We start from the raw sequence: 15,306 nt of genomic DNA on the forward strand, positions 1-15,306 counted from the left end.
GTGCGTGTCTTTACAGTGCAAAGAAGGAGGCTTCCCACATGATCTCTGGTTGAGTGTGAGCGCTGAGAACGTGTCTGTCTACAAAAGAGGGGAGCCGAAGCCTCTGGAGACCTTCCCATACGAGCACATCATCTTCTTTGGTGCTCCGCAGCCCTGCACCTACAAGATCACGGTGGATGAGAGAGAAATGTTCTTTGAAACACCACAGGTGCAAACTCTTATTTTATCTTTAATGAATTTTGTATGCGTTTGTAAGAGGAAGCTTTGCTATTAGTAGAAGTTTAAAAAAAAAAAAGACTTTGTTGTGAATGTTTTCCCTCAGAGGTTACGACTAATGGAGTGATTTGGGTGTGAACAGCATCAGCGGTTTTATCGGTTCTTTAGTTGTAAATACAAAATACCGGAGTGTTTTTTTGGTTTTTCTCTTAATTTGTATATATTCCTGTATTTGTTTCTTTTACAAAAGCAGCTTTGCTGACTATGTTTTCATTGACAGGTTGGAGAAATCACAAAGATCATGAAAGCCTACATAAACATGATTGTGAAGAAGCGCTGCAGTGTGAAGTCTGTGTCCAGTTATGGAACCAACTGGATCAGGTGATTTTGTTTTGGGGACGGGACACAATATGTACTCGGCTACTATACACCTGACGAATAACAAGCATGGAGAGAAGATGTAGAGATGAGAAGATGAACAAAGTAGCTCAGCAAAGATTTCATCGCAGCGTTTTTTGAGTAGCTATGTAGCAACATGGACAATCTCCATCCAGAAAGCTTCCTTTCTATAGAGACACAGAAATGTTCATTCTTTACTGCTTATGGCAAATGTGGCAACGTTCAAGCATCTGCATCTTTACAGTTGTCCCGGCTGTTGCTTCCCTCATTGCAGTCTCCAAACACGTTACTTGCTCTCATTTGTTACACTGGTCATTGCTCATGTTACTTGAAAAGTAATTCAGGTATCTTTTTGTGGATTTTATTTTAAAGTCCGGAGAAAGTTGACAGAGCTTGCATGCTCTTATTCCCTGAGAAGCTTGCATCACAATTTGAACCACATTTCCATTCAAACTTTGACTTTTTCATTTCCAAAATGTTAAATGTCTTTCAAACCTACATCTCAGAAAACTTCTATGAATTTGTTGCAATGGTAAACACACACTGACTGAGTAACCACCTTTATTTGGGTGGTTCTTGTATAAAATATTGCGGCCCATTGAAATGAATGTTCTCCTAAATGGAGATTCCCTCAGGTTACTGTGTAAAATAACTGTCCCCCTCCCTGGTGAGATTAGCTCACCTTCTTGCCTTATCTAAGTATTGTAGCTAATATGAAGTGTATATGTGGCCTTGCAGGAGAAGAATATTACAGGGTGAGTGGTAGTTTCCACAAAAGCACATCCCTAACTTAAAAAAAAAAAGAAAATTCTCCTCTTATAAGTTAAAGAAATGCAGAAAGCAAAGAAATTCAATGTGAATAACCTCTGCATCACTTGAGATGCAAGGTCTATTATCACTGAAATCAAGTATTTTCTCAAAAGAAATTGATAAAATCAGTCATAATATTTGTGCTTCTATCTTCGAGGAAGTGCTGAGCTGATTTAATGTATGAGCTGAGTGTATGTTGTTGAAAGAGCCAAACCTGATGTTCAAGGACGTGTTTTAAAGTGCAAGCATGAGAACCCCTTTTCAGTGCGTCTGTGGCTAAAGAATGAGTTTTTTTTTAGTGATGTCAGTGGCCATGTGAGGGTGGGGTATTTATTTATTGAAGTATCGATGTATTGGGAGAATAAGCTCTGAGAAGTGAACAGTGTGCTTTAAATGTAATGCAGTTTTGTTAGAACTTTGTCATTTGTGCATTCAGGGACACAAATTTTTACAAGATGTAGAAACAGACGAGCTCGTCATGGCTTTCTATTGATTTTTTTTTTCCATTTTGCGCCCTGTTTCTGAGCATTTGTCACTGCTGAAATAACTGTGTCCCCGTCAGTCCCCAATGTGCTCAGTTCCTGTTACTAACCAGAGGATATTTCCTCTCAGGCCACTGTAAATGAACACAAAAGAATCAAGCCTATGCCAACCACCCTACAGTGTAGTTGATTGATAGGAATAATATGATCTCAACATAATGAGCTTAGTATTTACCTCACATTACATCACTGTCTTCCATTGCTCTCAAATCATACTCACTTAGGCGCTCTGGTCAGCTGCCGGCGGCCGAACCAGGGACTGATCTAGCCATCGATGATGACTGTATTTCTGAGATTTCTGATTGTTTTGAAGAAGAAAAATCAGAAAATGTTTTATATCAGAATTTAAAGATGCTTTAATAAATTATTGTATTTCAAAAGGTGTTTCTTGTCTCATCTTCTACCCTAAATTTAACTAACAAAGTAGTACCATTGCAGCACAGTACACTCAGCCAGTTTGGTTGAGTTGCATGTCTCTATGCAACATGAACACATCATTACAAAATGCATCATATAGAGACTGTCAATGCCAATTATATTGTGGTTGAAACAACAAAGCTGGAATTTGGTTAAGTGCTCATATGTACTTGCAATGGCTGACCAGTTGTTTTGTAGATAAAATGAAAAAACAAACAATGACATCAATGATTTCTAAGTTGTGCCACGGATTATTCTAAACCCATAGAATGATTTATTGCATCTGGAGTCACTGTCACAGGTCCCAAACATCAATGGTGCATCAACACGGGTGATGTTGCCTGCATGATCAAACCTCTACTCAAGCCTTAAACCATAACTGCATCAACGCCTGCAACCCCTTGCAACAACTATATAATGTTAATAAAATATTCACTTGTGATTTGGAAGTCATTTAGAAATTGTGGCTATAATCATCCATCAGCCCTGCTTTTAAAGATGTCCTTCCTTTCTGATAAGCTGTCAGCAAAAGTTCTGCCAGAAGGACATTAAGCTCCCCCCAAAAAAAGTTTTTTTAAAATAGTCTGGCTGTAAAAGCCTGCAGGTGTAAAAGTTATTAAACTGTTAATACATATTTTTTTCCAGATGTGTAAGTGGTCCAATTGTCTTTTGAAGGAGTCTGTCAATTCAAGCACAGGCCAAAAAGACAAAATAATGTGTAATGCTGAAAGAGGCTACAAATAAGATTTTTCACATCTTGCCAACCTTAAAAGCTGTCCTATAAAAATGTCCTTTCTTTAATAGTTCTTTCATAACAGAGAATATTGAGTAGAAACTAACAAATTCTGGATAGTATTTGTCTGTAGTTGTGTGCTGATATCTTTTTAAAACTTTATTTCCAACACCAGTATATCATCTTTGGGGTTTCACATTCATACTATAATCCAGGGGTCTTCAATATTTTTCAGGCCAAGGACCCCCAAACTGATAGATGTAGCAGGGACTCCCTACTATATATATTGTATAAAATAGTGTTTTATATTAAACTGGAGGAGTGCAGGAGGCTTGGAGGGACAGGTCCAGGCTAGTCTCACGCTGAGTGAACCAGTGCCCAGCTTGAGAGAGCTCCTGTGTGTCGCTGAATGTGTGCATTTCTGACTGAAAGATAACATCTTCTGCCTCCATTTATCCATTCAATACAATATGTTGGATTCATGTTAATGTGTATTTAAAGAAATTGAAATTTGTGAAAGAAAAAAAATATTTAAAAAGAAAAATGGTCTAATCAACCACAAATTTCACGGACCCCTGCAGTACCTGCGCGGAGCCCCTGGGGGTCGCGGACCCCCTGTTGAAGACCTCTGCTATAATCCATACATGAACAGATATTATACAAAAAAAATGACTAAATTAACAATAAAGTTTACACATCTTATATCTCCTTCCCTCTCTCGCTCATCAAACCCCATGGTTAGTGCATGTCAAAGGTTCACGTAGTATAAAATAGACAATATATCAACAGACATTTTAAAAGATCATAAAAGTGAAGAGTTTGCTGTTGAGTGTGTCCTCTCAGGCCCCCAGCACTTCCTGTTTAAGACTGTTGATCCAAGAAGTCAGCTATTTTAAGAACAAAAAAACCCCCAAAAAACACACACAAGTTGTTCATTCAAAATATACTAAGTATTAAAAAAAAAGAGTGTTCGTTATGCAAAGTGGCACATTTCAGATTGATGACTTGTGACTTTCCTACTGAGCTATAAAGTTTTACTTTAGGCTATAAAAGTTCGTCCCTGTATTTTCTGTTAATCTGAATTTGCAAAGTGAACAATGTTATAAAATAAAGCAATACATACTATATATTGTTTACAGTGAAGTCAAATGATCAGTAAACAAGTAGAGTGCATGGTTAGTTTCTATATCCGTGGCTTAGGTTTGTATGTGCATTTTCTGGCAATAAAACATTGTTTCCTGTAAGATGTTCCACTCTGCAGCTTTTTAATAACACCAGTGTCAGAAGACAATGACGTCACCACCTCGTAAATCGAGGTCCAGCCTTTGACTCCACAAATCTTTTCTCTGTGCAGTCGCGGGTTTTGCCTCGTATCACCATGTCCAGGGTTCACGGAGCGTCCGGCTCCGTTTTTGCCTTCATTTTCTGCGGTATCGTTTTAGCGGCAGAGGCGCAGACACCGACTCCTTCTCCTGCTCCAAGTAAGTTTCTCATCTTTTTTTTAAATTTTTTAAATTTTTAGCTGCTGTGCTTTGTTCTGTTCTGCCAGAGTCTGGTCAGGAGGCTGTCACATGACATCAGAAAAATGGATTCATAGTAGTGGTAGAAGCAAAGCTAATCCTCTCGATTCTCTCTGTTAGTTTCTGAAAGGACATTTTGTTGTATTCCACAGTAAACAAACTTCTCCCTATTCTTTGAAGTGTCTGCTGTAAAGTCTGTTGTTTCAAATATAATTCCTCTAATGGTTTGTCGTTGTGGGCAGAAAGTTAAACCCTAAGATTTGATTTGATTTCCTTTATACACCCAAACATTTATGTTCCAGTTCCTTGTGCCTTGAGATCCAACACCAGTTGTGTTGAATGCCTGCAGAATGTGTCAGTAAGTGTCCTACAATTAAGTATACATATATCTCGGTACTTATTCCAGCTGTGTTAGTGAGGTATTGCCATGAGCACCAAAGATAAGAGGGTCACCGTAGTATTTGTGGCTGTATTTGTTGCAGTGTTTGTGGTGCAGCCCAACCAACCAATGCCTTGACTACCCAGTGAGGAACATCCTGCCCCCCAGCAGTCTTTGTCCACTGAGTGATGCACGATGGGGGCTATGTTGGGGTAAGACCGCAGTGAGAGAGTGGCAAAGTGGCAACTATTATGGCCATTCATTAATTATTCAAAATGCCTAAAATTCTCTGGTTTTAGCTTCTCAGATGTGATGACTTTGTGCTTTTCTACTTGATCATAAACTGAATATGCAGGTTTGGATTGTGAGTTTAATCTGAAGATGTCACTTACAGCTGTAGGAACTTGCGAAGAGCATTTATCACTTTTCTTCTGAGATTTTGAAAGGTCAAATAATGAATCCATGGAAAAAATAATTCAGCAAAGTAATCAGTAATGAAAGTTCATATAACACAAGCCTTTCCTGAGATGAAGAAACTCTTAGTTGTGTAATACTCATCAGATCTAATACTGACATAATCACTAAGTTTGATGCATATTCTCCACAGGCCAACTTCTACATGGGTCAAATGTCTTTCACTCATAACTTCTAACAGGATCTGCACCACAAAGTAGTTCGTCAGAGGGAAATCATCACTGAGTTTATGTAATAGTGGGATTTGTGCCTGAAAGGCTCATGATTAGGTGACTTTTGACCTTTTCTCTGTATCCGGCTTTGATTCCCAGTCAACTTCCTGATATTGATCATCACGATGTCAGTGCTGGCGGGCATCATCGTCATTGCCATCCTGGTTTGCTGCTTCTGCTGCTGCAAGTGTGAAAGAATTGGGTAAGCGTGAAGTCACATAAAGCACTTGCTGTGAAATCGGGTTCAACATGGAAGCGGGAGGAGGAGGGGAACACAATGGGTTGTTATTCTGTACGGCCAGGCTGATACCGCTATCTCCAAAGGCCTGCCAGAATTTGTGGCTGCAGTTAAGCTTTGACAATAACTTTCATTTTTCTATTTAAGCTATGCTCCAGCCTTCTCTAATAATGTTCATTTTGGAAGATCATTTTAAAAAGGGCTTTTGTGTGAAGTGGGGCAAAGCTAAAAGCAAAGCACATCCCACTCCAGCAAACAGAATGACATTCTCTCTTTTGTTGTTTATATTTCAGTATAAGTTTAATTCACAAAAACATATATAAATATGATTCATTATTATAATAATATCTAAATACATGTCCTTATAGCAACAAGAAAGAAGATGCAAAGGTGCAGCGACAAACCCGAGCGAGGAAGTCCCGTCAGAAAGCAAGGTGAATGGCTGTTGAGAAGGTGTCTGATGAGCCAATTTAACCATTTACCCAGATAAATAAATATACTACAAATGTTTGACTGTTCTCATAAGTATGTCGATTATTTATCAAGTATGTATAGTGTTGTCCTGGATTAACAACAAACAACATATTTGATTATACACAGCACATACCATTTGCTGAATTAAAATGTGACATTGTGGTCAATTCCATGAACATATGAAAGCAGTACTTTGTGTTGATCTCAGCCATAATTCAAACGCTGTAGGCGTGAGTGCTGCCAGTGTTCTCTGTTTTCTAACAATTTGTCTTTGTTTCCTCCGGTCAGGAGAACAGAAATACAATTGAGGCATGATGAAATCAGGCAGAAATATGGTGAGACACGTTTCTTGTTTGTGTGGTTTATGTGGGTTAATACACGCAAATCTGGACTGTCTAAGAGAGTTGTTTTGACGATGAAGAGTTTACATGCAGTAATCAATCAGCAGCAAAATTAATTACAAATTTCATGAAATTGGGACGAGGGCAAAATATAATTAAAAAGATAAAATAAAGACAATTAAATCTGAGCAGATGAATTAAGGCAACAACATTAAAAAAAAAAGTTGATATAAACTAAGAGAAGCCAATGAAAAACAAAACTAAGCAAATATGATCCACTGGTGCCATCTAGTGGAGAAACAATACACTGTTCTTACCTGATAAACGAGAATTCAATTCCAAATCTTTTCACCTCTGTGATTTTTGGATTAGGAGGAGGATTTTGGAAGTATGTTATTTGCTTTTGACCCACAAAGGTCGTTATATATTGATCTGAGTGCCGATATTCAGCTCTACAACCGTGCACCCATTATGGCTCTAGATTTGTGAGTTGTGCGGGCTATTTGTCTTTATACTTAACCCACAAATGTTCCGTTGTATGCATCCATCAAAACACAGCTCATCTGAATTATTTATATTCCTATTTCTTCCCGAATTGTTTATTGATTTCATGATTTGTTCTGTGTTATTTTCAGGTATGGCAAAGGAAAATCCATACGCCCGTATGGATGATCATTAAGGAGAATCTCAGCGAGGATTCTTTTAAATGATCTTGTTGATGCCAGTAACTTTGAGAGGCTGCCTACGAGTAGCTTTTAATAAACTGTGATGATCCGGATTGATTTCAATGTGACAGTGTTTCCAAAACACCTTCTTTAAAGAAGGTTCCTTTTTTATAAATAAGCAAGGCTTTCTTCTGTCATGCTAGATTAATATTTCTTATGCCTTTATGAATTTAAACATTAATTAGAAGACTTGTTTAGCTAACATGGTTTTCTGTCCACAGAGGAAACTAGATGTGAAGACAAACCTGTCAAAACATGTTGTACAACATTCTGGTATCATTTTGTGCAAAATTTAGTACTGTAAAATTTCCAGTGCAGAACTGGTTAGTCTCTGTGGGGCTTTTTAGAGCAGTTTCACATTTGTAATGCAATAGGAATACACATTATTTTACAGTCATTCATGTCCGAAGAGGAACCTAATTTGTCTACTGTAAAAAGTTCATGTAACATACTTTTACTTTTTTACAGTTTTAGCTTTTGATAAATATCAGAATTAGTTTCATAAATGTATTGGATAAAAGGCATGTGTGTTCTTGAACTACATGTGAATCATCTGCTTTTTGTGCAGCCATTAAAAAAAAAAAAAATTGTGACCATAAATTTCAAAAATAAATAAATGAAAATGTTTTCCTTTTCTTTAATTTAGTTGTGACTTATTTTTTGCAATATAACAAAAACATCATCTTATAATTGTCACTCAATCTCCAAATTCGCAACCAATTTTCCCACCACAACTTAAAACAAGGAAAGTATACATGCCAGCCAAACTACAAAAGTCTTTGGACTTTTTTGTAACAAAAAAAAAGGAAAAATGGTGAAACCTTGCAATGAAATCACAATCATCGCTGTGCTTCCACCTCTTCCTTGCACTCAGCTTTTTGTTTTTAAAGTACACACGCCTGTGGAAGTACTTTTCTGGCCTATTCACGTATCACACATGACATTTTATCATATGAAACTATACAGGCCTACCTTTCCTTAATCTGTCTCCCAATCCTGGAGAGCGGGGCCATGCATCTCTCAGTTCCTGAGACTAATATGCAGCTCAGTCATTATTGCCTTCTGGCTCAGCCTTTCAGTGACCATGAAAAACATCATACAGCAGTCTTCTGCACATCTGTAACGTTCACAATACCACTCGAACCTACTTAAAGAATTGTTGGATTTCATGGCACATTTACATGGCATTAAGAGCCTATTTTTCCAACACATCTGCAGCTGTAATGATACAAAATGTTGACATTATTTTATTAACCATACCCCAAGTGAAACTTTAGGATTTCTTAATGAGAAATGATAATCCCGAGACCATCTTTGGGTAATAAATTGAATCTCAACTAGTCAGAGTTATGAGAGGGTTAGTGTCTCTGGCTGTTGTTCCGGTCATTTATAGAGCCCCCCCCCCCGGCCTGAACTCACGAACCGGTTCGCAAGACGTCCCCCCCTTTTGTTTCACCTATCTCGCGGGAGTGCGCAAATTATCTTACGCGTTCACGTATCCGCGCTCCCGAGGAAAAGTGGAACACGTGACATTTTTGGTCGAATTACATTTTAAATTTCAGTGCGCGCTCCCGCTCCAAACGACAGAGCCGGAGGAGCTGACAGCCGTCTCAGCACTCTCAGCCGGACTCCCACGTTATTAATAAACGCCCGAGGAAGCGGCAGAATGTCCGAAGAAAAGCCGAAGGTCAGTAACCGCGTTTCTACCGCCCGGGCGTCCCGGTCCCGGTCCCGGTCAGACGAAGGGAAGACGCCGGTTGCGAGTTAGCGTTAGCATATTGTGCTAAGCTAAGCCCCGTTTGAGCGGGCGGAGAAAACAAAAGGTTTTTTTTTTTTTTTTTTTTTTTTCCCAGTTTGCGGATATTTTTCGGCTTCAGGTGCAATTTTGCGTCTCCGGTGCGTCGACGTGATCAAATGTCCGCTGCCGCTGCTCGTCACTTCGCCGCGCATTTAAACTACGTCTTCCGACGTCGACACCGGAGACTGCCAGTGAAATGAATGATTGGTGTGGTGTTGTTGTTTTTTTCTTCTTATCATTTGCGCCATTGTGGCTTTTCTGCGCCAGTTTTTTTTTTTTTTGGACGAGCCTGCTGTGCTGAAACCTTCCTCCGGGTACTACGAAGCTCACCGAAGTTAGCCAGCCGCCTCCTCTGTTGTATTTATGGGGTCGTGTTATACCAGCGGGGCGCCGGCGTGACGTGATGACTGTTGTTTTTGTTGTTGTTGTTGCAGGAAGGAGTGAAGACGGAGAACGACCACATCAACCTGAAGGTGGCTGGTCAGGACGGCTCGGTTGTACAGTTCAAAATAAAAAGGCACACTCCGCTCAGCAAACTCATGAAGGCGTACTGCGAAAGACAGGCAAGTTCCTCCTGACGGAGAAACCACACGACGCCTGTGGTGATTGTTGTGGTGATTGTTGTGGTGATTGTTGTTTTGTTTTGTTCTTTGTTAAGCTGCATGCAGCAACTCGGTCATTTACTGTTTCTGTTTATTCTGTCTCTTTACAGGGATTGTCGATTCGGCAGATAAGGTTTAGGTTTGATGGACAGCCAATTAATGAAACAGACACACCGGCACAGGTTGGTAAAAAAAAAAAAAATCATATATGATATATATATATATATATGCAAATTCGTTTTTACATCCGTGTTTTCAGTCAGTCAAAAATGTTCATATGTCCCAGCTGCATAATAAAGCGTGGTCATTCAGATATAATGCCACGTTTGATTCAAAAATAATTGAGATCAAAAGTATGATAGAAGAGCTCCTGAAGTTGAAGCTCGGTATGAAATTCAGGCCAATTTATAATGCATCTAAACTTCACCAGGAAGATGACGCTCAGAGGTCCCTCCGTGCGTAATGTGGACATTTGAGGTGTATTTGTAAATGACATAAATTGTATGAGGAATTGCATACAAGTTGAATTGTCTTTTGTTGTCTTTTGTGCATAAGATTCAGACTGGTGATGTAAAAACATCTGTCGCAGCATCACTTGTTGACGTATCCAGTGAATGAGCTGATGTTTCAACTGTTCATATGCTGCCTGGTGTTCGAAAATGACTTCAAGCTGAATTTAATTTAAACAGTTTGTAAATTAATTTATCTACTTGCTTGCTCTAATCCAATGTGGCAGAAGTTGAGGACAGTTTGGGACTGTTATTACGTAACGTTGAAATGCATTGGGCTCATTTGTTGTAACGAAGAAGCAATATGTCCCCCTCCACCCTGTTATCCTACTCTGATATTTGCTGGTAGATCATTCCTCACAATCCACTGTCTCAGCTGGTTCTAACAATATTAGTGTTCCCCAATTGTACTGCAGGGACACGTGACCGCAACAATGCGCTCACTACCTGCCGTACTTTTTTTTTTTTTATTATTATTATTATTGAATTTTTCCAGGTTGAGTATTAAAACGTTGGACACGGCTGTTTTTAGCCTGCATTTTGTCTTACTTGGTTTAACTGTTGAGATTATTGGTGGTTTTAATTGCTGATGCATGTTATTTGAACATAACCAAACGTGCATTAAGTATGACCAGTTTGGTCTTATCAGAAAATAGATCTTATTTCCACTTTTATAGTACGGACTGAATTGCTTGGATAGGTACCACATTTCGATACCTGAGGAGTGAGTCTAATTAATGTCAGTGGGCCGCAACAATTCACATACATAGGATCTAGTCACTATTTCAACCAAGGTAAATCTTCCATGAAACACCCTCTTTTAAAATGTGGGTAGCTCTGCGCTCACGGCCTGTATGTGAGGCGCTGAAAGAGGACATCTGTATACAGAAGAGTCTACCTGTTGTATGCATGCAAGACATTTAGAGGACATCTAAACGTAAAAGCTCGGCTTCAGGGAATAAATAGCAACTTTTTTTTCTTTTTTTTTTTAAATGAGTAACTAGAAGGAGGAAAAAAAAAAAAAGCCAGCTATATTTTGAGTACTTGATGCTTTACTTGTTGCTGCTGCAGTTAGAGGGCTCGATACGAACCCAACTTTGACAAATAAAAAAATTTGCTGCAGCTTAATCATATTTTTTTTTCAAGTGTTCTTCGGTAGATTAACGTGTAAATGTGTTTGTCGTTACAGCTGGAGATGGAGGACGAGGACACTATTGATGTATTTCAGCAACAGACAGGAGGAGTCTTTTCTTAAGTGGGATGTGGACTCTTGGAAGAAAATCAAAAAATGTTTCATGTTGTATTCGTTTATGTCCGTTTTTACTTAACTCCTCCCTCCCCCTAGTTTGCTTGGCTAAATGTCAGACTATTCACAACAAAAAGCAGTTTTTTTCATTGGGAGCCACATCCAGACTTTGAGATGCAGGGTAACTTTTTTAAACATGTTTTATTCACATAAATGGATGATATGAAATTGTCCAAGGCAGGGACACGGCTCAAATTAAATATGGCTTCTTATGAAAAAAAACAACAACAACTCACTGCGGTCCTGAGGTTGAGATGACCTCCTTGCATGTATCATAAATCATAAAACGCATTACATTTTTTTGTTGTCGTTTAAAGTTTGACAGATTGTAAACAGTCAAATCCAGAACGGGTTTAGCTATTTTAATTTGTGTACTTGTTAGGATTATATGAGGAACGCTGCTGGGTTAGAGCAAATGGTAATATGTCCATAGACGGAAAAGACAGTTAAGACCGATTTCTCACTCTTTTCTCTTTTGTTTTTTAAAGGAATATTCAAAATAGTTTGTGTCCACGCCAACAAGAGAAATGTTTGTGCTGAAAGGATCCATATGGATTGTTTACCTCAATACTGCTACCCTGAAAGCAGATTTTACTGAATGGTAAATAAAGTGTGGTAATATTTCTGGACCAAAAAATTTTACATGGAAAAAAAATATTTTATTTAAAAAAAAAAATAAAAAAAAAAGAGGGGGCTCGGGGCGGGAGTTGGGTCGATGGATATAAAAATAGAAAGGTTACTGTAAGTTAGGGGTTCCTATTATTACACGGCAGGATAACTTCTCTTCATGTGTAAATTAGTTTGACTCACTGGATGTAGAATGTTAGTGTCACTCTGCCATTGGTCGATCATTTCAATCGACGCTCTCCTCGTCCGCTATCTGTACGTTAGTATTCAAAATCCGCATCGCAGTTGGAAACGACAATCTCTGCGACTACATATTGAAAAAGGCAAATTTTGACAAAGATTTGGATCCTGCGATGAGGCAAGCCTGCTTGGTTCTTTTCAGACTTTTGCAATGATTTCACCATTTTAATGCTCGTGTTTTCCTCCCCGTTTGCAAATGTTCCACCAAAACAAGTTCCCACAATACTATTATAGCACCACCCAAAATAATTGTCATTCGCTTAATGATGTAAAATAGGCAGATTCTTTTTTCTTTTTCTTTTCAGCCAGACCGTTCTCCAGTGCTGGCACAGCGTGGTGGAGAACGGGCTGAATAAGCAAAACTATGAACTTTAAAAAAAAAAAAAAACCTCACCTTACCTGTCCATTTCAGTCTGTATATGTACCGAGTCATGCTGTTGCCAGGTTGAATAAATTCATAAAAAATTATACATTTTTTTTCTTTGATGCTTGTCTATTAGCAGAAGTTTTGTAATGAACATTTTTGAATAATTACACATTGACACTGGCAGATATTCCTCCATTTTTAATTACTTCTATTATTTTTGTTGTACATTATTTGTTGTCCCTATACTGTATACAATAAATATAGTTTCGTACTCAGACTCTTGAATTACGTAGTAGCTTCCATTTCTGTGAAACTGCTGTGGCGTTAATACTTAAACAACATAGGGTATAGATATTTTGAAATATTTACAACTTGTGTGTAGACAAATATGAAGTCATTAAAAGGAGAACCACCAACAGATTCATTTGTAACCTGTATGATGGTCTGATCTGTAGTTTTGTTTCATGTTACCAGACGTGCTAATAAATATTCTGGCCACTAATTTATTTTTATCGTAGGAACTCTTGGAAAGTCATTGTTTCCAGATGTTCAGTCCTTGGTACAAGATAATGATATGGTCGTTCTGGTCTCCTTTGAAAAGGGTTGTGGATCCAGAGCGGGCAATATACTTCACATACATTAGAGGGCACCATTATTCTGAGGATGGAAAGACGTGCGCTCTGCTAAATCTGCATCGCCACTTGCTTCAATCGCTGAATCCTCCAGCCTTCAAATTAAAATACAAAGACACGTCTGTTGCTCCACTCCAGCCTTGTGAAGGCCATAACTTCATGATCCTCCTCCTCTTTAAAGAGAACTTGATTTCACAGATGTTACTAGACCGAACAGCCAAGTCGGCTCCCTGTGAGGCTGCTCACACAGTGGTCTGATTGTGCTGCTTTTATTTTTGGCACCTCTTTAGCATTTTATATTCCCTCTCGGAGATAATCTAAAACCAGGCATATTTCCGCAGACCTGTTAGAAATGCAGCTGCGAGGTGCCCCCTCCTTTCCCCCTCCTCCGCCCCTCTCCCCCTTTCCCCTTCCGCCCATACGTTCAAACTCCCGCTGGTGTTTAATGTGGTCTCTTGGAAGGCTATACGTGTTGTGTTTGGTGAGATGCAGAGCTGCTGTACTGCACTGATTACAGTGACAAAGATAAATATTCCAGGGAGATGTTTGTCTTAATTATCTTCCTGGTACATCTCGCTCAGACTTCAACTTATTTTGAGACCTGCTGGTAAGAAAACAATCGTAGAAAGACACTAATAAAAACCTACTGTATAACAAAAGCTGCAAGAAAACACAGACATTTATTGTAACGGACAAGAATGAATCCCATCAACTTATTCACTGTTGTTGTTGTTGTTGTTGTTGTTGTAATGTCACCATCAGCTGTGTCAGGAACGTTCGGGACTTCAGCACACAACCTCATTTGTCTGACCCCGCAGTCAATAGAAAGACATTTGTATTATTGTTATTGTTTTAAAAGTTCAGTCATCATCTTGTGTCATGTGCTGGTCTGCTGTCACTGTAGAATGAGGACTGTCTATTATTTAACATAATAGCTGGAGTGCAGCTACACATTTATGTTTTAGAAGAACAAATGGGGGATTATTTTTATATCACAAGAAATGTGTGACATGCCTACAGGCAAGTTTAACTCTGGGCGTCCCTATCAGGCTTCTTCGGCCATGTCCCTTCAGAAGTGAGACACTACGGTGTCTTCCTCAATTTATGATCAGTCACTCATTGAGCTGCAATGTGTACCACCATTCATAAGGAAAAGCATGCTGTAGAGATGGTCTGCTGATAGGTTCAACTGCCTTTTTAAAGATAACGTAATTGAATATATACTCAATAGGATTGAATTATTTGACCTTTGTGCAATTTCGTGTAATGAATAATAGTTTAATAACATTTGAAATCCCACATCACGATGGACGTGCTCTCCATATTCATCTGTTTATATTTGTGAGCTGACCCGTAGGCTTTAAACATGTGCTACACAGAACATAACGTACACATCATGGGGGAGGCGTCAGCTTCACTTGGAACACGTGATGATTGTATGAGGTCAGTCAGCTGCGTGCCGCGTCCTCAGTGTGTTCAGCCAGCTAACCTCAGATGTGACGCCCTCCCCTACTGAATCAGTCCAGCAGCCTGAATGAAAGCACTGTGCATCTGGAGAACCTCTGGATCATCTCCAGAGCTCTGCATGCTGATGTCACCCTCTTGTGCGTAGATTGGGTCTCCACCCTGCCCAGATCAGATTTCATTTTAACGCATAAAATGTTGAAGGGGAAATAGCAATGACTGTGTTTGGAGTTATGAATATTAAGTTTTTGGGGTTTTTTTTCAACATAAAAAGGCACAAG

At 39.0% G+C, this 15,306-nt stretch overlaps 3 protein-coding genes across 3 annotated transcripts in view; all 3 read left to right on the top strand.

Moving 5' to 3' along the window:
- Nucleotides 1–2,351, top strand: part of myo10l3 (myosin X, like 3) — a 70,400-nt gene extending 68,049 nt beyond the window's left edge. The window contains 2 exon segments of the mRNA XM_069698628.1: nucleotides 17–208; nucleotides 497–2,351. Of these exon segments, the coding sequence (XP_069554729.1) occupies nucleotides 17–208; nucleotides 497–601 (297 nt within the window). The 3' untranslated portion in view covers nucleotides 602–2,351.
- Nucleotides 2,352–4,473: 2,122 nt separating this feature from the next.
- On the top strand, nucleotides 4,474–8,121 carry pttg1ipb (PTTG1 interacting protein b). Its single transcript, XM_069698653.1, has 7 exons — nucleotides 4,474–4,598; nucleotides 4,940–4,995; nucleotides 5,120–5,228; nucleotides 5,802–5,904; nucleotides 6,309–6,374; nucleotides 6,703–6,749; nucleotides 7,391–8,121. Exons 1-7 carry the CDS (start codon nucleotides 4,496–4,498, stop codon nucleotides 7,432–7,434), a joined length of 528 nt encoding a protein of 175 aa, XP_069554754.1. The 5' UTR covers nucleotides 4,474–4,495; the 3' UTR covers nucleotides 7,435–8,121.
- Nucleotides 8,122–9,057: 936 nt separating this feature from the next.
- On the top strand, nucleotides 9,058–13,214 carry sumo3b (small ubiquitin like modifier 3b). Its single transcript, XM_069698629.1, has 4 exons — nucleotides 9,058–9,167; nucleotides 9,713–9,841; nucleotides 9,991–10,062; nucleotides 11,579–13,214. The coding sequence occupies exons 1-4, from the start codon at nucleotides 9,147–9,149 to the stop codon at nucleotides 11,642–11,644; spliced, it is 288 nt and encodes a 95-aa protein (XP_069554730.1). The 5' UTR covers nucleotides 9,058–9,146; the 3' UTR covers nucleotides 11,645–13,214.
- Nucleotides 13,215–15,306: the final 2,092 nt, after the last annotated feature.

Source organism: Brachyistius frenatus, unplaced genomic scaffold (assembly GCF_029030835.1).
Source record: "Brachyistius frenatus isolate BFR_SWC_R1_liver_20210118 unplaced genomic scaffold, ASM2903083v1 Contig_27, whole genome shotgun sequence".
Lineage (NCBI taxonomy): Eukaryota > Metazoa > Chordata > Actinopteri > Embiotocidae > Brachyistius > Brachyistius frenatus.